The sequence below is a fragment of the Hydra vulgaris genome, chromosome 07 (genome assembly GCF_038396675.1).
Source record: "Hydra vulgaris chromosome 07, alternate assembly HydraT2T_AEP".
NCBI classification, from domain to species: Eukaryota; Metazoa; Cnidaria; class Hydrozoa; order Anthoathecata; family Hydridae; genus Hydra; species Hydra vulgaris.
Genome location: NC_088926.1, coordinates 3,676,497 through 3,702,215, shown reverse-complemented (window position 1 = coordinate 3,702,215; position 25,719 = coordinate 3,676,497). Strand labels below are relative to the sequence as shown.

General features: G+C 25.4%; 1 protein-coding gene across 1 annotated transcript in view; it reads right to left on the bottom strand.

Annotated features, from left to right (window-relative positions):
• LOC100210072 (cadherin-related tumor suppressor) overlaps positions 1-25,719 on the bottom strand; it is a 136,118-nt gene that overhangs the window by 83,986 nt on the left and 26,413 nt on the right. Inside the window, exons 5-8 of the mRNA XM_065801912.1 lie at positions 15,991-16,164; positions 13,758-13,870; positions 7,754-7,875; positions 3,225-3,362 (exon numbers count right to left, since the gene is read on the bottom strand). Coding sequence (XP_065657984.1) covers positions 3,225-3,362; positions 7,754-7,875; positions 13,758-13,870; positions 15,991-16,164 — 547 coding nt within the window. The remainder of the gene's footprint in view (positions 1-3,224; positions 3,363-7,753; positions 7,876-13,757; positions 13,871-15,990; positions 16,165-25,719) is intronic.

Genomic DNA, 25,719 nt, shown 5'->3' with positions numbered 1-25,719 from the left:
TATATATATATATATATATATATATATATATATATATATATATATATATATATATATATATATATATATATATATATAAATATATATATATACATATATATATATTTATATATATATATATATACATATATATATATATATATATACATATATATATATATATGTATATATACATATATATATGTATATATATATGTGTGTATATATATATATATATATATATGTATATATATATATATATACATTTATATATATATGTATATAGTATATATATATATATATATATATATATATATATATATATATATATATATATATATATATATATATATATATATATATATATATATATATATATATATATATATATATATATTATATATATATATATATGTATGTATATATGTGTATATATATATATAATTTGTCTTTCATATCTTCAATCACTCTAGGCTCATAACGTCAGTTCACATGAATATAGAGAAGCTAGAAAAGTTATTAAAAAATTAAGTCATTCTTCATTGAAATCCTTTGAATTTGCTCTGGCCAATGATAAGCCCAATCCTAAAAAACTATTTTTATACATAAATAGTAAACGCTCTGTGATAAAGCAGATCTCATCTATACGAATCACCAGTTCCAGTGAGATCATTAGTCTGACAAAATTACAATAACCAACTCACTTAACAATCAATTTTAAACAGTTTTCGGCAAAGAGCTATTTAATGACAATCTTCCCCACTTTAATTGTAGAACTAAAATAATCCTCAACAGCCATTTGACACTAAGGCCATTCTAATAAAACTCTCATTACTTGATATATCCAAATCAGTGTAGACAATGTCAGTCCTCGTGCTTTATATGCTTGTTCTACTTTAATGTCTTTTCAGCTTACTCTCATCTTTTCAAAGCATTCGATAAAGTGCCTTATCAGTGAATGCTTTACATTTGCATTTGACCATGAGCTTGAAATTTCACCATTAATAAAAGTCATTTGATAACAGTGAAATTTCAAGCTCATGGTCCAAAGCAAATGTAATGCCTTTATTTAGAAAGGGCTTCAGAATCAACCCATCAAACTACAGACCAATATTCCTTACCTCAATTCCGTGTAAAAAATGAAGAAACTAAATAAGAGAGCCATCTAAAATCAAACAACCTTATTCAAATTAGATTTTTACTAATTTATATATATATATATATATATATATATATATATATATATATATATATATATATATATATATATATATATATATATATATATATATATATATATTAAAATGTATTCTACAAAATAGGGTGCTCAATGTTCTTAAAAAAACAGAGCAGTTATAAAGTAGTAGAAAATCACTTGACAAAAATTTTTTCATTTAACACTATATTTCATCAATAAAAACCCTGAAAAAAAGAATACAAAAAAGCAAAATAGAACTAGAAATATAATTTGGTTCAACTTCCCCACCACCCCCGCCCCCCCCCCCTGTTTCCATTAACATAGGAAAAGTGTTTTTAAAATTAGTCGATAAGCATTTCCTGCCCTCTAATAAATTACATAAAATTTTCAATCGAAATAAATGTCGATCATGCAGCATCTAAAATCAAACAATCTTCTATCAAACAGTCAACATAGCTTTTTAGAAAAAAATCATGCATTACAATTTTCCTTTAAACTATAAAACAATCAATCTTGACTAGAAATATGGCCAGAAAACTAGTAGTTGACATCATATTTTTGGAATTTGCCAAAGCATTTGACAAAAAGCCTTATCAGTGAATGCTTTACAAACTAAAAATGTACAGACTCAAAGGGAACGTTCTTAATTGGATAAAAGCTTTTCTACTCAACAGGTCTCAACCAGTCATCCTTCGTGACACCCAGTCATATTGGTTACCTGTGACAAGTGGGGTTCCGCAAGGCTCAGCTTTGCGACTAATTATATTTGTCATTTTCATCAATGATGCCATAAAAGAAAACAGTTGGAAGGTCTACATTAAAAAAGATTTTACAAAAATATTTAGAAAAAAAAAACTGACAAAAAACTGAAAAAAAATTTAAACAGGCAAAACTGTAATCTTAACAATCTTAACAAAAGAATCTTAATCTTAAACTGTAATCTTAAAGCAATCTTAACAAAAAATAAAATAAAAAAAAATTAAAAGCTATAGCTCTAAAAAAAAATCTGAAAAACTAAAACTCTAATAGAAAATTACTTTTATTTATGTTTTGCAATTATGTTAAAGTTGAATAACTCATCACGTTGGTTTAACGAGTTTCCAACTGATTTTGTTTATATTAGAAGAATAGCAATTAAATCTTTTTAATTCCTACTAATGCTATTCTATAAATCAAAAAAAGAATATGTAAACAAATAAAAAAAATAATAACTAATAATAAATAATAATAAAATAATAAAAAAAAAAAAAATTTAATTGAACATTAAAAAAAATAAAAAGATTTTTTTTAAATTCTTCTACTACAGTTAACAACCTTTTAAAACCAACGCAACGAACTATAAAACTTTGATCTTTTCTAATGCTTTTATAATATTAGGCGAACTCTTTTAAATAAAAAAAACTTACATCTAATTATCGTTTAATAAAAAACTTTACTTAAATTATCAAAAAGTATTTTTAAAAAAAGTTTATTGAAATGCATTCCTTGTCATCATTGTTATTAAATTAAGAATACAAAGGGTTTAAAAAAAATTACATTCATCATTAAAAAAATACTTTTAAAATAAATGTTTTATTCAATCTTCTATGATAGCGTTTAGCTTAGTGTAAACAAATTTTATTAGAAAGTTTACATAGCATAACAAAAAAAAAATTTTTTTCTATGTTTTGTTTTTGACTATTAAATTTATAGATCAAAAAGTCTATTAAAAAAAATTGCTATCGTGTTTGTTTAAATTTATATACATAATATATATGTATGTATATATATGTATGTATATATATGTAGTATATATGTATGTATATATATGTAATATATATGTATGCATATATATACAATATAATATAGTATAAGAGCAATATAAAAAAAAGATACAAAAAATTGAATGGATGCATGTCATAAATATTCTTTTCAATTAATTATTAATTATTCATTTTTATTCTATTATTATAAAATTTAATAATTATTATAAAATTTAACTTATACATTTAATTATGCAATAATTAAATCTTATATGCATTATTCATTTTTTAAAACGATTAATTACCTTGCTTATCAACTAATTCAACAGAGATACGCTGATTGCTTCCTTGATTATTTCCTGTAAACTTAGTTTGAAAGTATTTAAAGGAGCCACCATCAACAGCTGTTTCTGCATTATCACATTTACTCAGTAGAGCCCCCTCTAAAATATTAGAATAAAAGAATGGAAATGCATAGGTTTAAATCAAACATTATGTGTGTAAGCATGTATGTATATAAATTGTGTTAGTGTTGTACAAAATAGTAATAAAAATTTTTCTTAGAAATAGAATAAGTAAAAAAACAGTCATCTAACTTTTTTTCTTCTACTGTTTCTCCTTTTGTTTTCTGACAATCCTACAAAAGGAGAAATTTGCAGTAGAAGAAAGTAAAACTTATTACATTTAGTTTATATGTGTTTTCTTGGTATTCTTTACTTTAAGTAGTGTAATAAATAAATCTGTGTGTGTTTATATATATATCTATGTATCTATATATATATATATATGTATCTATATATATATATACATATATATATATATATATATATATATATATATATATGTGTGTATATATATATATATATATATATATATATATATATATATATATATATATATATATATATATATATATATATATACAAACATATATATTTGACTATTTTTCATTTTTATCTTGTTTGTTTGAAAACTGTCTGGATTAATGACATTTTAAAGTAAGCACAACGTATTATTGTGATTGTGAGAAAACCTCATACAATATAACAATGTGGTAGTATCTACTATCACATTGATTAATAATAGTATATCATATGTTAATATAAACTGACTTAATATTCTTAGTGTTTTATTTCACCTCTAAAGGTAAAGTATAACACTTGGAAGACAAAAACTTATGAGAACTCATAAGCACAGGTATCTGTGATTTAGAGTTTTTCTTAAAAAAAAAAAAAGTCATGAATACAAACAAAAAACAAAAAAAAAACTATTATGAAAATGCAAAAACTGCTGTAGAATGAGTTTAAACGTGATAAACAAATATAAGTAAACAAAACAAAAAACAAAAAAAAAGAAAAAGTGGTTTTAGTTTAATAGTCTCCTATAATGTCAAATAATGTTTAAAAATAAAAATAATGTTTAAATGTCAAATAGAGACAATTTATTATCATTATATGATAATGGTAGAGACATTTTCGTAGAGACAATGGACATCTTGGTTGTTTGATTACAGGATTTGCAATGTTTAAGAATTTTCCATTTTATAATAGACTTGGTCTTGGTTTTTTAAGCTCCATATTTCCTTAGATAGTTCTGCTTCATTTCTATACTTTACTGATGTAAATGATTTCAGATGGGTTGCTTATCTTAATTTAAATGGTGTTTGACTAATGCCAAAATGCACTCTTTTATTATGTTTATGATCACTGGAACTTACAGTTGCTTAATAGACAATATTGTTGGACAAACACTGGTTATTTAATGGGAAAAATGCTTTGGTTATTCAAAAGGCAAACACCAGTTATATTGCTTGGTTTTTTATTGATTTTTGTTGTGCATAATTTTGCTATTATTTAAACTTATGATGGTTACTTAAGGTTAGGCATGCAACTGTAACTAATCTGAACTGAACTGAATAATTTATGTAGCTTATGGCCAGCTGGGTAATGTAAGTCAATTAGGTCTAGAAACAATTTTCTATTTTTGTTTTGTAATTCATGTGGTGCGGAGAATTATACCAAATAATATTACGTTTCCAATTTTTTTTTTTTTTTTTTAATCTGGGAATATTTTTGGTTGGTAAGTAAGCTTTGCATTATTTTCAATTATTTTATAGCTTCTTCATATTGTGGAGGATCCTTTTTAAATACAGTTTCATTAATTGACAGGGAAGATAATCTTTTTTGAGTATTGTGAGGAATTGTTCTTAGAGTTGTTAGAGCTAGAGCAGATAAACCTTAGTAGATTATCAGGTTTACAATATGGTCGTAATGTATTTTTATTTAGATTTAATGTAATATAGAGGTAATTAACAATTTTTATATTAAATTAAATGGTGATTCAAAGATCATTACTTTTAAAAATATGTCTTATATGCTTTTTTTACATGTTATTACTTTTAAAAATATGATTTTTGATCTTATTCATTTGCCTTTTTGTACGGCAAAACAAAGAAGATTTTAGCTTATATTATCACGATATAAGTCGAAACCTTCTTTGTTATAATTTTGCAAAATTTTATATAGTATGAAATAACCATTAACTGGGAAATTTCAGCACCACCAAATACCCTTGTAGTGACATCAAATAATCCACCTCTATTTTATATATATGTACAATAATTACTATTTTTGTCAAAGAAGAAACTAATATTAATGTCATAAGTTTATTTTTCATCAGATATTTTTCAGTGTTCATACTTTTTTTAATAAGGTACTTTCAGTTGTTGTTTTTTTTCAGTACTTTTGTTTAATAAGAATTATTTGATGCATAAATTTGTAGATACAAATAACCTCAACACACTTGTTTTCTGATTCCACCATAGACTCTACTGAGATTAATTCATTCCTATATCATATAAAAGCAGAAAAATCTCATTAATCAGATATTGCATTACAGCCAAAGAATTCTGGAGTTTGATTAAAAAATTACTGATGATTTTTCAAAAATTCCATATTTAGAAAATAGCATATATGCTCCAATTTTCTGTTACTTATCAAAAATGCAATCAAGATTTCTGCTAAATGTAAATTGTTTCAAATGCCTGTTTCATAATGACGGACAAGTTTTTATAAAATTTTTATACCTTAAAAGTAGTTCAACTTCACTGTATCTTTTTTAAATCACACTGTTAGAAACTCCAAACTTAATAGTGATTGTTTTCATAAAAAAAAAAAAAAAAAAAAAAAAGTCTTTTTTAAATCACACTGTTAGTAACTCCTAATTTAATAGTGGTTGTTTTCAGCCTCGATGTGAGTGAATTAGTATTAAAAAAAAAGTTTTAATTTTTTTTCTAATTTTGATCTCCAATTTTATTTAACAAAACTTTAACCAACATAGAAACAATGTCTGAAAAATGTCCCACAATATTGCTGAGCACCTACCTTATTTTCAAATGCAAAAAAGTATATTTAAGATTTTTGTTATTTACCTAAAATACTAATTTATTATGCAGAGTTAAAACTAACACAATAATTTATAATGCTCCTATTGGCCTTTTATACTGCTTTATATTTCTGGCATGATATCATATATGGTACCATATGGCTACCATATATGGTCTTCTAAAGATTCTTTTCTCTTTTGACAGTGTGCAAAAACGCATTAAAAACATAAGTAGAACTCCTCTAATAACTTGAACCTATGTCAAGAAGAAGCACCTCATTCTCTTTTCTATAAATGACCAATGTTTAAAACTATGTACCTTTGTTATACTTTCCAGATTCATAAAACTTTCAGCTTATTATACTTTAAATTTTTGTTTGCTCTTCCTTCGTTATTTTATTGTCTTAATTATTCTGTCTGACAGTTAATTTTTATCCTTTTCTGTCGAGCATTTTTAAACCTTTTCTGAACAGTTTTTATCTTAGTTTTTAGAATATTAAGTAAAGGAGTTTTGCTAATTTTTTTATTTGCATTACTTTTATTCAATACATTTATTCATCTCAATTTTCGGATATTATTATATTATTATTCCTATTTAAAGCAGCCTTGTTAGGCTTTTTGTTATACATTTGTATAACTAAAAAAAAGTTGATCTCTAGTTCTATTGTTTTCTATTATATCTCTTTCAATGGACCACTAACATTACATTACATTACACCTATCACCATCACCACTAACATTTACATTAACTTTTTTTTATTTTACCTTATGTACCATTGTACACAATCTCATTGATTGTACAACATATTCAACTGCTTAACTACCTTTTCAACCTTTTCTCTTTCACTGTTGATTCATCACATATTACAAATATACTCAATTATTTATTATAAATAAATAAGACTATCATTTTGAAATAATGAACTTTATAATAAATTAAAACTATGAATTTAATTATTTTAGTTATGTACATAGAAAAACTTTTGTTTACATCGAAATATCGGTTTTTTGTTATACATTTGTATAAAAATATTGTATCTCTACTTCTACTTCTATTGTTTTCTATTATATCATTATCTCTTTCAATGGACCACTAGCATTACATTACACCTATCACCATCACCGCTAACATATACATTAACTCTTTTATTGTACCTTATGTACCTTTGTACATTATCTCATTGATTGTACAACATATTCAACTGCTTAACTACCTTTTTGACCACACCTCAGCTACATCACTACCACCTTAACTTCTCTTTCACTGTTGCTTCATCACATAATACAAATATACTCAATTATTTATTATTTTGAATAATAAATAATTGAGTATATTTGTATTTGTCAATAATCTATAATTTTGAAATAATGAACATTATATTATAATAAATTATAATTATGAATGTAATTATTTTAGTTATGTACATAGTTACAACTTTGAAAATTTTACCATCACAGGAAACAGCAGTAATTTGATCAAGAAAGCTTGCAAGATTTGTAAAACTATCAATTACAATGTAATGCTGATTTACTGGTGGACTTGCAATCGCAAATATTTCAGACATATACACACTAAAAATAAAATAAAAGTAGTTATGTTAGTTCAATCATTAGTTATTAGAAATGACTTTATATACAGTATGCAAAAAAAATAATCGTACACTTTAAAAAAATCATAATTTTAAAGATTGCATCAAAAAAATGAACTGTCTGTTAAAATATTTGAAATTTTTTTAGATATCTTATCAAGTATTGTTTTAAGAATTTATTTGTGTATTGGTGCATTAATTGCTTTTTATGCCTATTGAATTTTACACAATTGATCTAATGATGCATAAAATTGACTGCAAAAAAAATAACTGAATAGTTCAAAAATAATATCAAATTGATCAAACTTCATGAAAATTAGTATCGAGAGGGGCCTACTTTGGCCTTGATGGTCTCAGTTAGAAAATTTGGCATTGAGTTGACCAAATTTTGAGTCTCTTCTGTTGTTATGGTATCCCATGCACTCATTATAGCTTCTTTCAAGTCGTCTTTGCGTCTAAATGCTCTGTAACCAACTTTTCTGTCCAAAATATACCATAAATTTTCTATAGGATTCAAGTCCGGACTTTGAGATGGCCATTCCAAAACATTGATGTTACTTGTGTCAAAGTATACCTTCACTTTCTTAGCGGTATGTTTTCCTGGTATGTTTCCGGATTGTTATCCTGCTGTAGTTACAAATCGTTTTCCATTCTCAACTTTTTAGTAGATGGGCGCAAGTTGAGAATTTCACAATACATTGAAGCATCCATTTTTTCATCAATAAATGTCAATTTTCCTACTCCTTTCCAACTCATACTACCCCACATCATCACATTTCCTCCTCCATGCTTTACATTAACTCGCAAACAAATTAATTTGTATGCTTCTTCTTTTTTTTGCCACACTTCCTGAACTCCTTCCGATGTGAGGTTGTATTTTGACTCGTCTGACCACAAAATTTTTTTCCAGTATAATATCAGCATTTATTCGTATTTCTTAGCAAATTCTCATTGACGTTTTATTTGTTTTTAGTTAAAAAAGGTTTTTTTCGAACTACTCTACCTCTAGATCCTAGTTCTCTAATAAGATTTCTAACTGTTTGAGGGATTACTGAGATAATGTGATTGTTTTGAACTTTTAAAGTTAATTTAGCTGCCGAAACAAATCTATTTTTCTTCAAATTAATGATAAAATTGCAATCAATTGCACTGGTGGTCTTGTGTTTTCATCCTCTGCCAGCCACACTAGCAACAGTTCCTATCAGATTAAGCTTCTTAACAATGTAGGAAACTGTCGTAAAAAGAATTCCTGTTTTTTTTTATCTGACGGTAGGATTTTCCTAGATTTTTAAAATCAACTATGAAGTTTAGTTGATAGAAAGACAAATGTTGTTTTCTTGATGTCATTTTGCTGAAACACTATATTTTATTTCTAGAACAAAAATGTATTTAAAAAGTTACTATTTTCTATCTTATTAACTAGTTTGATTGTTCAAAATAACAAAAATTAATTCATCAATACATAAATAAATTCTTATAACAATATTTGATAAGATATTTAAAAAAAAATTCAAATATTTTAACGGACAATTCATTTTTTTAAAGCAATCTTTAAAATTATGATTTTTCTTTAAGTGTAAAATTATTTTTTTTTACAAACTGTATATATTTATTTATACGTTCATAAATATTTACATAAATAATATTATTTATTTTTGTTTTTGTTTTGTTCTATATTACATTTTAAAACATTCCATTACTATTTCATAAAACTTACAAGCTGAAAAATATAATAATAAAAACAATTAAGAATGAAGATTTTTAATATATAAAAAAAAGAATGCTGAAATTCGTAGAAGACCATAAGTTCTTGTCAACAAGAACCATTTTAAAATGACTTGTTACATACTTACATGTCGAATATTTCACGTAGTAAATAAAAAGGTTAGTGTTTTGGGATAATAAAAGATTAACAAGTATTAAAAAAATTAAATTAAAAAAATTTACAAAAATTTTTTTTAAAATAATGTAAACAATATATCTGCAAGCTTTGTTTCTTAAAAAAATCTTATTATGAAAAAATAAATTGTAATAAGTATAAAATTAAAATTTGAATTTAACAAGCAATTTATTTAATGAATAAACAGATAGCTCACACAAAAACCGAAAGCTCTTGTAAAAAGCTGTTTAGAGGAGCAGCTCACATGGCTCGCCATGTTCGTTTTAGAAGAGCTGCTCTCTGCTCTTGTACTCAATTGCTCCCATCGAGGCCTGCATATATAAATATTTACGAGAAAAAAAACAAAAAACTATTTTTGTTAATAAGGGTTGAAAAATAAAAAGTTTACAATTACAAAAAGTTGAAAGGGTTGAAAAAAAAAAGTTTACAAAAGGAGGTAATCCACTGATTTAAAGTGGTAGCCCTCTATGAATTCTATGAAAATAAAGCACTTAAATGCTTCATTTTCATAGAAATTCTATAGAAATTTTCATAGAGGGCTACCACTAGTTGTTCTATTTGAGGGCTAATCTAGTTGTTCAATTAGAAAATGAAATCATACGTAATATTGATGATATGATATCATAATGATATCATATCATCAGACTGCACACCAGCTGAACAAACATACTTCAACACCCTACTCAAAGGACAAAAATAGCAAACAATGAGCTTGAAAAAATTGACAAATTCAACTTTTTAAATTTGATATGTCATCCACGGTGAAAGTGCTCGCTACGTTGATGTCACCAAGACCCTTCTCATTAATGGCACCTCTTACCATAAAGAAACCGTAACCACCCCTTTGCCAAGTAAGAAGCAAAGTAAACACTCAAAAATGCATCAGCAAAAGTCTCATCTTCAAACGCTAACATTTAATTTTTTCAACCAACAGCAATTACAGTCTCTAAATGATATCAATTTATTTTATAAGCAACTTAAATGCATGTATAGCAACTCCATCACCTTAAACAGAGTCAAGCTCTATGAACTACTATTTCACATCGAAAATGAAAAGCTGCATATCATATTTATAATTGAAACAAGGTTTCGTGATGATTCTATTTGCAATCTCAATGGATATTATCTATATAATACATATAAAAATTCTCAGCATGTTGGAGGTGGAAAAGCAATCTATGTACTAAAAATCTTATTTAATCTCAAGTTGAAAGCATATCTCCTAATAATAACTTTAAAATTATTGCTTCTGAACAGATCTAAAGCTCTAATGACTCCAACCATGAATGAATCATTCTCGGCTGCATCAATAGACCACAAAACTACAACAACAACCCTATTTTTCCAAATTCTGCAATTGAAAATGAAATACTAAAACCAATTTCAGCTGCAAACAATGCAGTTAAAAACAAAAAATATCAAGGCCTTCTCATTACTGGAAACTTTTACAAGCAATTACTTTTCCAACTTTTCTTAACGCTAATATTTCATTAAATAACACTTTGATAACAGATTTTATAATATCCTAACCTTCTGAGAGAATCAGCGATATAACCAACTCTGCTCCACTTGGCTCAAAAAGGCAAGTGTCCTTGCCTTGTTATTTCTTGGAACTATAACCTGATGGATTATATTAAAATATCCAGTCATAAATATAACTATGATTGAGGAATATATACCCATATGTCTGAATCTATCCAAACTGTTGATTGGAAAGATTTATTTTCCAATAAGTCTATCAATCAATGCTACTCAACATTTTTAGACCAATATAAAAAATGATGTGATTCCTTTTTAAGTAAAAAATCCTATCAAATCAATAAAAAAAGACTTTCATGTATGAACAACAACCTTTTTTGCAAAATTAAATATAAAAACAAACTCTGGCACTGTTATATATCATCAGGTCGAATATGCCAATTGCTTTACAGAAAATATATCATTACAAAGAGAGTCTTTGAAATACAAACAAAGATATGTATTTGAACATTCACTTGCTACCAACCATAAGATTCCAAAATGCTTGTACGCATACTTCAACAGAAAAAAAACTGCCAAAAATGACATCAAAATGACAATATTAGATAATGCTACAAAAGTATTACTAATAAAACCAAAATTGCAAACACTTATGAAGTTTGAATGACGATTTTGCAAAAAAGTTTGTATGACCATTACATTTGATATTAGCCCTATTTACAAATGTAATAACATAAAAAAAACAAAGAAATTTTATTTTTATTAACCTAACTTTTCCATCAAAAATGTTCGGTAAAAGAAAAAAAAAGATGTTATAAGCGCGTAGAAACATAAATCATAATATAATCCTGGTAAAAAATTTTTATTTATCATCTTGCAAGTGCAAGAATATTTATTAAGACAATTTCTCATAAGAAACAATAACAAAAATAACTACCGAAATTAAAAAAAAAAAAAAAAAATTATCAGCTAAAAAATAGTAAACATTAATTTTTGTTTTATATTAGTGCCACTTTTGATATTTTAATTTTTTTTTTTTCTGTCTTGTTATAATGATTGATTGAAGCAAAAAAATGAAAAAACATTAGTTATTATAAACTTTAAATGTAATGTTATAAAAAGTTTATTTTTTTATATTTAAAAAAAAACTTCTTTTATGCATATAAAAGAATTATTTTATGGTGCAATAAATGATGTTTGTTATGTATATATTTTTGTAACATTAACGTTACAAACATATGCTAGTAACAAGTATATAATCAAATTTTGTATTTAACAAACAATTTTTATATAAATAGATAGCTTGTGCAAAAACCAAAAGCTCTCATAAAAAGCAGTTTAGAGGGGCATGGCTCGTTTCAAACGCTCTCCGATATGATAGGATTTTTTACTTTTTATATATATATATATATATATATATATATATATATATTAGTAGATTCTTATCTGTGTTTAATAATAATGTATTTTAGTAATGCACAAAAATTTATTCAAACACTTTGATTAACATATAACTAAGGGTTAAAGTCGGGTCAAACTTTAATATTAACTACTAGAATAAACTAAATAATGAGAAATCATATTTTTAAAAATATAAAAGAATTTAAAACATATAAAAACATTTGTTACATTGATATAAATCCAATACTCAGTTACATATTCAGTTATATGTTATACAAAACATTAGTTTTTTTTATTTTAGTTATTTTTATTTCAACTCACCTCCTCAAGGGTATAAAATGGTGGGGATTGAACTCCGAACCTCTCGCTTATGAGCAAGCGCTCTACCACTATCACATAGTTACCATATTTTATTGTTTACTTTAGTTAATCTAATAGTTATATTAAGTAAATACTTTAGATGAAAATAATAAAAATAATAAAAACTTTTTATAAGCGGAAATTTTATATTAGCGAAAATTTTATACAAAAGAAAATTTTATACATTTATTTATAATGAGATATTATTTTAAAGCTTCAGGCAAATATTTAAAACATTTTTGTACTTTTGACCACCTTGTAACTTGAGTTTAAAATATATAATTTAAATATTAAAAAAAATTTATAACTTAGATATTTTTCAATTTTTGGGAAACGCTTTAAATAGTTTAAAGTTTTATTTTTAAATTAAATTGGTTTATAATCCCAATGGAAACGCTTTTTTATAAGTTTCCCAGTTGTTTTGGGAATATAACTTTACGTGTAAACTTATTTGTCAATTTTCTTAAAGCTATTACTCAATTTTGTTATTCAATAAAGTGATTCAATCAAGTAATAGTAGATAAATTTGTAAAGTAAACTTTGACAAATACTAATTAAACTTATCTTGTTAATATATTAGTACTTTTATCTTATTAGTACTTTAATCTTTTAAAATGATTTGAAGTTTTCGATTTTCAGCAAATATTTTTTATTGAAAATATTTAAATTTTTGACTTCTAATACATTTAAATTTTGATAATAAGAAAATAAATAAAAGATTGTACCTATCAGATACTCCAATAACAAACATGCTAATACCAGCTTGCTTAACACGCTCTGCAGCATAATAGACATCAATTTCACCATTTGAGTAACCATCAGTCAATAAAACTCCAAACTAAAAATAAAAGTTTAATTATCAAATTAATTATCAAATTTTAGAATTTTAAATCCTAGAAATTAAAAGAAAGACTTTTAATTTCTAAAATTGAAAACTTCAGGATGTTTAGCATGTTAAACTAAGATAAATTTTCAAGATTTTCAATTTATTCTATCAAGACAAACTTTAAAAAAATTTTATTTGTCATATCAAGACAAACATTTAATTTGACATATAATGACAAACATATAACTTGTCATACTGTGACAAACTTTTAAGACATTTAACATGGCATATCAAGACAAAGCTTCAAGATTTTTAATTTGTCATATCAAGACAAACTTCAAGGCATTCAATTTGTTATTCCATGATAGACTTTAAAGTTATTTAATTTGTCATATTAACTCTATATTTTAGTTAGTGAATCTAGTAATGATACACAGCTGTCTGTGACTTACTTTAAAATAAAATCAATGACTTTTTGCCCATTACTTTGTCATAAATAAAAAGAAGCAATCCAATTGGGAAACATTGCAATTAAGTAAAAACAATTAAACGTAAAAAAAGGTCAAAATTAGAAATAACAATGACAAAATTTGAAAAAAAAAAAAACATTATTTCTGTTTTTTGAATTACTTGAAAATTAAAAAAACTAAAAACAACAAGTCACAAGTTTCTTATTCTTAAAAGTTAATTTTTTGAAGCTAGAAAACAAAAAACCATTTTGAAGCCATGACAACATGAAACTCTTTTGAAGCTAAAAAACATGAAACCAGAAAACATAAGTGATTAGCATTTGAGGGATTTTATAAGAACAATGAAACACAACAGCAATTAAAAAAATAAAACCCAAGTGGATGGTAGAGGTTTATATACAATCTCTAGTCAATAATATTGCAATAATATATTCTTGATGAATGATATTTCTTTGACTCCACTACATTACATCTCCTCAATTATTCTTCTCAACTGACCTTTTATAGCACCCATCTATAAAATCCACTACAAAGTTAGCACCTGCTAAGGTTGCAATGGATTTGTAATAAATAACCTGGTTGCCTATCATGCTCACCATATTTTTAGTCTTTATTTAAACCATACAAAAACTTTTTTTAATCTAACATTGTACTTTATTTTATCTTTCTATATAAAAATAAACAAAACAAATAGTAAAATAATAAATAAATATTTTTAAAAGTGCTGTGTAATTATTCTTACTGTAATCACATAGTTGAATATTGTGTTATTATTTTTACTATAATAAAAAAGAAACTCCTGTAGAAGCAAAATGTGATAGAAAAAAGAAAACAAAGAATATAAAAAATAATAAAAAAATATTAAAGAATAAAATATAAAAGAGTAAAGTAGAACATTGAAATAAATATTAAAAAACAAATTAAATAAACATTGAAAAAAAAAACTTTTTAACAAAAGCCATTCAAAATATGTGTTACATGGAACCATTATGTTATCTGATCTCATTTATCCAGCAGCAAGATATCAACAAAAGTATAAAAAATTTTAAAAATCAAATCTGTGAATTTTTCTTCACAGTTAAACCCATTACTCTATAACAAAAGTCAAGAAAAAGACATAACACAAATCTGAATCATTTAGAAACAAATTATGAGTGAAACTACCAAGAATATAGAGTAGTTTTTAAGACCTCAAAAAAACAACCAACATACTATTGTGGTAATATAAATTTTTATAAATCACATAAAAAGTGATTTGGTGATACAAAAAGTGAAAAAAAAGTGATATATTAATAACAAAAGGGATTTGGTGACATAAAAAGTGATCTGGTGATACAAAAAGTAAAAAATAAGTGATATATTAATAAAAAAAAGGATTTGGTGACATAAAAAGTGATCTGGTGATACAAAAAGTAAAAAAAAATAACAAAAGGTTATTACTATATCACTTTTTGATGATATAAAATGTGATTCGGTGATATAAAATGTGATTCGGTGATATAAAATGTGATTTGGTGATATAAAAAGATAAAAGACCCAAGCAAGTTACTAGTCTTACAAAACAAGAAAATCTTAAATTATGATAAAAAATAAAATGATAATCAATTATTTGATAAAAAATAACTAATTAACATAGTTATAATTAGAATTTTGATGAAATACCTTTGGTATAGACTTATCACTTCTCATGCCATTTTTTTCAGTATAAATCACATCCACTAAAGTCATTAAGGCATCACCTGTTGCAGTGGTTGATCTCTGGTACTTTATTTTACTGATAGCTTCTTTCATAGCTGGTTTATTTTGCTTTTCATTGAGCCGAAATTCAACATGAACCTAAAATATATTTATTGGTTTTAGTGTATTGTTTTTAGCTTGTTTTTTTTTTCTATTCATTTTTCATATAACTTTCATTTATGTTGTAATCAAAAAATATAAGTATTACAATGTTACACTATTATATGTATAATAATTTGCTGGGCGCCTTTGGATGTCCAGTGCCCACTGGGTAGGAAATATTACAATACTAAGTATTTCAAACAAACAATTTTACAACAGTGTAAATTTTATATTTTTTGTAGGAGATGTCATCTACCTGTAAAGGAAATCTTGGTGGTATTGGCAGACTTGGTATTAAAATAATGGTCTCAATCCTATTTTATGTTTAAGACCTCTGTAGTCATATCTCAAAAAATGCTATTTGATACAATTTTAACTGTTTGAAATATTGTTTAGGGACATTTCTAAAGAAAGGTATGACCAATTGTTGGACAAATTATTGGATATAATGTAGGTGCAACATATTACTTTGTACAGATGAAAATTCTTCATGTGAAGAAGTTAAAAATTGTTCTGCAGCAAATCACTTTTTATGCATTTGTTCTAAAGATATAATGGTGCCACAACTTGATTTATTACGGCTCATATCTTAAAGAGATAAGGTTCGTGAAAAAAGTCAGGCCATCAAATATAACAAAACATTGAAAATGAAGTTTATGAATCAGTGGAGCATGACTCTAATCAAGAAACTTCACCTAAAAATATTAGGGATGTAAATGAAATATCCTCAGAAGACAGCTCTTATTACATGATTCCCCAATACAGCACTAGCATCTTTTCAATTTGATATATCATCTGCTGCTACATCTGCTATCCTTTGAGATTTAATCAAATCTAATTACTAGACTCCAAAAATGGTAAATTTAGCATGCAATCCTAAAAGAATTTCTCTTGAAAAGCTTGTCTTTTGAATTTAATACTAAACTCTTACTGCCATTCCAATTACACAGATTAACTAATCGTTAGACATCTAAATCACTTCTGTTGTTTAAGTCATTTCTCAATTAAATTCTTCTGCAGCTTGTAGTCCGGACAACACTCTTGTCAATCAATGTGAAAAGATCTAATCCTAAGCTCCAATATTCTTAGTTTAATAACTATTGTCTCAAAATGCCAAATCGAAGAATTTAGGTTCTTGTCATAGTCTTATAAAAGTGTTTCATCTCTTCATTAGAACTCTTTCCAGTTCTCTCTAAACTCTACTAAGTGAATTTATTTTTGTGAAATACTGAGTGATTTTGTTTTGTAAATTCTGTATTTATTTTTTTTTATTGATTCCTTACTGGAAAATGACATCTATGGCTACAATCTTAAAAAACTTGGAGAAAACTCTGACCACTCTAACTATGATCCAATCTGACTTCTATTTATTGTTAGCAAAGTCTTTGAGTCTTCAATCAACAAATTTGTACTATTTGATTTTGATTTCAATCTTCTCGTTCCATGGCTGATTTGCTAAAAATTGTCACTGAAAGGTTCAATTAAGCATTAAATGGTGGACAAGAGCTATTGCTCTTGAGATATCAAAAGCTTTCAAAAATGTTTGGTACGCTGGTCTTCTCCATAAGCATCTTATGGTGTGTTGGGAAAGTTTTTGAAATTATTAAATCCTATCTTTCTAACCGCAGTATTAAATTCATTGTCAAAGACCAACATTAATCTTTATTTCCAGAAACTTTTTGGATACAGCAAGGTTCTGTTCTTGGTCCTGTGTTGTTTTTCATCAACACTTATGATCTTTCTGACAATCTTATATTTAAAGAGGCTCTATTTGCACAGGCTTTTGCAAAGGCTCTTTTGCTTCTATAACACAACTATATATTCCTGTCTGATAAATAACAGCACTCTTACTGAGTCCTCTACATTACATATTATCACTCACTGTTGACCTCTTATGGAAAACGTATACACAATTCATGGCAAAGTTAGTATCTATTAAGGTTGTCTCACTTTATCATGCTTGCTTTTTCCTTACTTCCAACTTTGAAATGGTTCTACTAATCATGCTCTTTTCTCTTCTAAAAAAGGTCCAAAACTGTAAGTGTAGTTGAACTTACTTTATCTGTCAATCTTGAAGCCACTGTATGTCATTGTCATAAGGTTTCAATTTATTTTAATTTTTGTAAATACTACCATGATCACTGCTAAAACGAACTATTCTTTTTTATTTCTTTTTGCATATGCAAACGTTGGTGTTTGCTTAAAATTTTTAAAAACACACGCATTACTTCAGCAATTTTTTTTCCAAATAATTATGCCATTAATAGTTTTTTATTATATAAAACACATATTTATAATAAAAAAACAATTAGTTACTAAAATTTAAAACACATTTTAAAGACTTTAAAAGAAATCATGCTAAAACATGATTATTTCTTTTAATAGCATAGCTATTAAGTAAAATAACTAAGTATGGTATCAAAGATAGTAATTATGTTTAAGCATGGTTTATACATGCGTTAACAAAAGCATGCAAAATTTATCTTAAAATGAATGCATTTGCAATTACTTTAAAAGAAACCATGCTTCAACATTACGATTGCTTTTTTTTTTTTAGTTTTCTTATTTTTCTTAAAGTGAAGAAATGTTTATTTGCATATTAAATTCACTTTTAAAATGTTTGAAAAGAATATTTAAGTTTTGCTTAAATATATACTAACTAATAGAATATATAGAATTAATGTTTATTATAGCTTTTATTTTTATTGTGCATTTAATGTCAATAATATGATATTTTTATTAACTTATTCTTAAATACTTAATATAATATTATCTTTTAAAGTTTTAAAAAAGAAATGTCAAAACATCTAATGTAGAATCTAATGTAGAATCTAATATATTTATTATAGTTTTTATTTTTTACTGTGCATTTAATGCTATTTAATGATATCTTTTTTTAAATTATTCTTAAATACTTAATATGATATTATTTTTAAAAGTTTTAAAAAGAAATATCAAAACAATTTTTATTTTATTTTTTGCTCATTTTCTTTGAATTTCTTCAAATTTTTTTTATTTGTAAGTACATTTAGCGAACTGAATTGAGAAAAATTTACTATTCAGTACCAATCGATAACAATTTACAATCGCTAGGTCATTGCATATTAGTTATCATTAATTTGTGCGCACTTTGCAAGTTCGTAAAAATTTGTTTTGAAGAAATAAAAATTAATTGAATTCAATAAGCATCATTGATATATCTAATAACTTATCAACTAGATTAAAAATAATTTGAAAATAAAACTTCCTTATATGAAATATCTTAAATTAGACATTTGTCAATAAGTAAAGATATGAACATCAACTTTAATTAAAAAAAAACAATTTGTTGCGCTCTGGGCTTGTAACAAGTATAAAACTAAAATTTTGTAATTAATAAGCTTTTTTAATGAATAAACAGATAGCTCTCACAAAAAGTAAAAACCTCTCCTAAGAAGCTGTTTAGAGGTGCAGCTCGCATAGCTCGCCATGTTCATTATATAATATATATATATATATATATATATATATATATATATATATATATATATATATATATATATATATATATATATATTACCATCTCCACTTCCTACAAGTCTGCAAGCAACCACTACTAGAGTTGAAAGTTACTCGAAGTGAAAAGATGAAGTTTATAATGAAAATTAACGATTAACAGACATCTTTAAAAATTGCAAATTATAAAAATTAGGAAAACAAAAAGAAGAGGGCAAATTCTAAAGAACTGATGTCTAACTATACTTGTCTGGTTTTTTTTCTTCCAGGAAGAAAAAAAACTAGACAAGTAAGAATTTTTGGAGCACTTAGGAACAGTCAAAGTAAAATGATGAGATTTAATTGAATGATAAGTAACACAATGGTTGCAAATGCAGGTCTAATAACGCATGTAAGAACAAATTTAATTACATGGCTAAACTCCATATTCTTCGAACATAGCACTTGTTGAATACTTGTTTTTTGAAAGTTTCTTTGTAAATACACCCAATGTCCTTCCAAACAATTGCAAGTGCATCATCACACTCTGCGTCGCCATGCAAAAATAAGACTATCTACTTATCTGAAAAAAATTTTTGATTTTAATATTTTAAATATTTTTTAAAGGAAACAAGTTAGTATTAACTAATAAAAAAATGTTTGTTAAAATTCTTTTAAACTTGTCTTTCTAAGTGTGAGATTTTCAGGGGTAAAAAAACAAACAGATTTTCACTAAAACTTTATATTACATAAGATAATTTTTAAGTTTCATCATTTTTTGTTTGCATATTAACAAGAAAAAAAAATGTTTGAATCATTTTTTTTGGGTGTCCGTAAAGATTGACTGATTGGACCATGCTACTACAGAGGTGGCCAGTTTTTTATTTGTGATAAATTTTCTGCAATAAATTGACTTTTTAGTGAAACAATATTCTGGCTAGCTGTGTAGTAACATGGTATAAAATCAATTCAACTGTAGTGGGTTTTATTAAAAAGCGGTTAGTTAACAGTTTTTGTTAAGTATAAAAAACAAAAGTTTTTTTATCACTTTATGCTGGTTACACAGTGAGTTTTAACATTTTCAAGTCTTTCAATAAGTTAAATATTAATAAACTAATAATTTAAGAAAAATTTGTTGAAAAAGAAAAAAGTTGTTTCTTACTAAATGTAAACATTTTTTAGTTAAAAATCAATAATGCAAATATTTCTTGTGAGTATAATATATTTTATATATTAGGTTGTTATTATAAAATAAGCTATGAATATTGTAAATTATATATATTATCATATTAATAGAAATTTCATATTAGTTAATACATTTGCGTATGTGCATGTATATGTATGTAAATGTGTTTTTGTGTACATGTACATAAAAGTGTACTTGTATCTTTGTATTTAATAGTGATGTACCAATTAATTGGCATCAGCTTAATCAGCCACTTTTTGCACAGTTGTAATTGATATCAGCATCAGCTTTTTTTTTATTAATTTACTGATATGCCAACTGATGGCATTTTAATATTTTTATCCTGCATTATGATAATAATTAAATAATAAATCTAAACTTTATGCATTACATAAAAATTTTTTGAGAAATTGTTTATTTTGACTTTCTTTACTGGCTCATTTGTTTATTCTTAAAATAATATTTATTAGCTTAAATTTAACAGCTGAATGTATTTATACTTTTATTACTATAATGTTGTTTTTAGAATAATATTATTTTGTGTTGCTTTATTGTTATACTTAAAAGTTACCTATTTAACCATTGTTATCTATATATATTCAAGTAATGCTTTCTATATTTCTATCTGATTGTTATTTATATATCTAATTTACAAATAAATTATTAAAGTTGTAGAATAAAATATATATTCAGAATGGCAGAAGTTTTGTTTGTATTCCAATAAAATCATGTAGTTGGGTGTGGAAATATTTTACTGTTTCTCCTGAAGATGCCTCAATTGCAATATGCAGCACATGTAAACTGAAGATCATAAGAGGTAACATAAAAAAAAATATAACACAACAAATATGTCGTATCATATCAATACAAAAGATAAAGAAATAGCAAAGAATAAGAAATAGCAAAGAATAAAAAAGAGTTGAAATTTAATGTAGAAGAAAACAAAAAGAGAGCAGAAAATGAACAAAATGTGTTCAAGAAAATTAAGTCAACTGAAGAAAGTTGCTCAAAACAGTCTCAACAAACTTTATTTGAAACACTTGAAAGAAAAAAGCCCTGGAACATTAATGATCACAGGTCTAAATTAATTAATAACTATATTGCAGAAATGATTGTGGTTGATATTCAACCTTTTTCTATAGTAGAAGATATCGGATTTCAAAGATTGCTAAACCATTTATGTCCTTCCAAGTAAAAAATACATTAAAAACTCTGTTTTTCAAAATATATACAACAAAGTCAGACAAAATGTTAAAAAAAAAAGAAATGATCCTTCATACATTTCATTTACAACTGATGAATGGGCATCTACCAACGGAAAATGCTCATTTCTTAGCTTGACAGCTCATTGGTTAACTAATGAATTTCATCAAATTCATCTGCAATTCTTCACTAATAAATTTCATCTGCAATTCTTCACATTTGTTAACCTAATGTATCGCATGCTACCAAATATATAAGCGAAGCAATTTAAAGTTCTATGAATGATTTTCTTATTCCAACTTCAAAGGTACATTTAGTTGGTAGAGATAATGCAGCTATTGTGGTAGCTGGAATAAGAAAGGCAGGTTACAACAGTTTGCTGTGTTTTTTACACACTTTTCAACTTGTGTTGAATGATGCTGTGTTTGCCTAGATATCTATTTAAAATATATCAACAACTTGTAAAAACATAGTAACCCATTTTAATCATTTGCTATCTTCTTTTGAAGCTTATCAAAAATATCAAACTCATTATCAAGTGCATGAAAATAGGTTCAAACAAGACATTAAAACAAGATGGAATAGCCAATATTTTATGTTTGAAAGAATTTTTGAACAGAAGCATGCTTTGATCCTATTTTGTTGTGATAATGAATTAAAATCTAAACTAAAGTCACTGGAAAACAATGAATGAATTATTTTGGAAAAATAACTACGATTTTTAAAAATGTTTAATGATATAACAAATTTGTTATGTGAGCATGAAGCAATTTTATCTGCTATAATTCCAATTGTACAAGTTATAAAAAAACATGCTGGTTAAAGCTGAAAAGTCTACCTTGTTTTTAGGATTAGGGACAACTTTAAAAGAATGTAAAAAATCAGCTAATGAAAGATTTGAAAAATATCTGAATGACAAAAATCTCATTTTAACCGCATATTTAGATCCAAGGTATAAAAATAATTTTTTTCCAAATTAAGAAGCAAAAGTTATTTTGAAAATGGTTTGTAGATTTCTCAGGTCTTCAACAAAAAGATCATAAGGAATTTCAAACTGAAGTCAGTTTATCATCAAGTACAATAAATCTAGATTTCGATTTTTCAAAATGCTTTGAAAATTTTATTAAAAATAAAAAAACACTTTAAACAAAAACACATTTGAATATCTGAAGTTCTGCATAAAATAGAAAGCAAACATTATGTAAAATTAAAAAATGAAGTTTTAATTTATTTGAGCCAAGATATTATCATGCAACAATATAGTCCTATAGTATGGCGGGCAGCAAATAGAAAAAGCTTCAAGCAATTAGCTCTAATAGCTCTGAGTATTTATTATGCCCTCCAACTTCTGCTGAAAGTGAACAGTTGTTCAATTTGTGTGAATTAAATGAATTTGTGTGTGACACGTTTTTATTTGTGAGTGTTATTAAAAATTCATTGTTTGCTTATTTATTGTTACTTTTTAATGAAATATTTATAACACTTTTATTTTTTTATAATGATTATTAAAATTAAAAATTATATTTGTTTAATCATGGTTACATATTTGTAAAATCATTGTTACATTTTGACAATACATAACTGTTTGTAACTTTCTTGTCTGCACATAATATTCAATTGTTGTTTTAAATTTAATACTGTTTTATTATTATATAATTTTTCTAGTATTCTTATAATTGTTAATTTATCATCAATATTATCATTTTTATTTGTATTATTATGGTATTTGTATTATCATGGTATTTACCTAAGATTAGTTTTTAACTATTTGTAAATAACCTCATTTGAATGCTGAGAGATTTCACTATAAAACAAAGAATATAAGTATAGTTAAGAATAATTAAAAAAATCATTTCGTGTTCTCATGAATTTTCGTCTTCTCATGAATATTGGGTGAATACAGAAAAATCCGGCCAACTTTAAATTGAGATTTCTCTAAAACCACAAATGCTTTTTATTTCTTTAATTTTTTTTTTTAATTAAATGTTACTTCCTTCTTTTTAATTGTGTTGATAAACTTTTGTTTACTCAAATCGATGATTTGCAAATGTTTCGAAAACAAGACGCAAAAAACGCATTTTATGCAACTTTAAAATTTTAACGCATATTAGCCTTAGCCTTAGCATTAACCTGCTCTTGCAGCCAACCTCCAACCATTATTGCATCGTTGTAATGTTGCTTCTCTTTCTCTTATATATATATATATATATATATATATATATATATATATATATATATATATATATATATATATATATATATATATATATATATATATATATATATATATATATATATATATATATATATATATATACACTGTGTCAAAAAAGTTTTCATCCACCTGTCCTGTTCATTTTTCAGACGCGATTACGTTTTATTGAACAAAGGTATAAGCAAAATTTCAACTAAATGATATCAGTTAACCATTCAAGAAATATTGTAAAAAAAGATTTTACAAAATAAAGAATAGAAAATTAAATATCGCATTTTAAACTATACAATGCCTGTTTTTTGCGCCAAAAAAGTTTTCATTCACCCTGCACTCCAACCTCAATTTGTTATGTAATCAGTATTAAAGTAACGTTTTTTAAATATAAATTAGATTTAGTAATATTTTTGTATTATTTTTCTTTATATGAATCTTTTATATTTTTAATTTTTGTTAGAACAATTATTAAAAATAAGAGTTGCAGAGGAAATTCGATCACTTATTGTTAGACTATGGAAGGAGGGAAAATCACAGTGAAATATAGGAGAAATAGTAAAAAAACCATGTTCAACTGTGCAGTCCATTATCAAGAAATACCAAACCACTAAAAAAACTGCTGATAAGCCAGGTACAGGACTTCCAAATAAGATTCAAGTATTGCATCGACGAGCTATTCTGAGAAGAGCCATCCAGAATCCTAAAATAAGTGCTCCAAAACTGGAACGCTGCAAAATGATTACAATTTAAAAGTGGATCCTGAAACTATTAGAATAACCTTAAGAAGAGCTGGATACAATGGTGGAGTACCATTGAAAAAGCCCTGCATCAGCAAAGTAAACAAAGCCAAACGACTACACTTTGCAAAGCTTTATATTAATGAACCACAAACATTCTGGGAATCTGTCCTTTTCACCGATGAGTCAAAATTTAATGTGTTTTCATTAGATGGAAGAGTTAAAGTTTGGAGAAAACCAAATGAAGCATTTAAAAAACAAAACTTGTATCCAACGGTGAAGCATGGTAGAGGAAGTGTTTTAGTGTGAGGGTATATGAGTGCTTCAGGTGTAGGAAACTTGGTTTTCATTGATGGAAATATGGATCAAAGTATGTATTTAAACATTCTAAAAAATAATCTGGAAGAAAGTGCCCACAAATTGGGACTTAATAAGTCATTTATTTTTCAGCAAGATAACGATCCAAAACATACAGCCAAACGTGTCAAGGAAAGGCTGTATGTTTTTTTTTTTTTAAATTTTACTACTTTAAGTTTATTAAAATATATACTATTTCGTTTTTATTAAAAAAATTTCTATTAGTTAATAAATGCTAATAGAAACCATCAACTTTTTTGCTTTAACGACATTGAACCTTTTAAAGTTATATTTACTTTGATTCACTAAATGGATAAAGTACATCACAGCAAATTTAATTATAAACTAAATTAAAACAACCTCAAATATTAACTTATCAATTATAT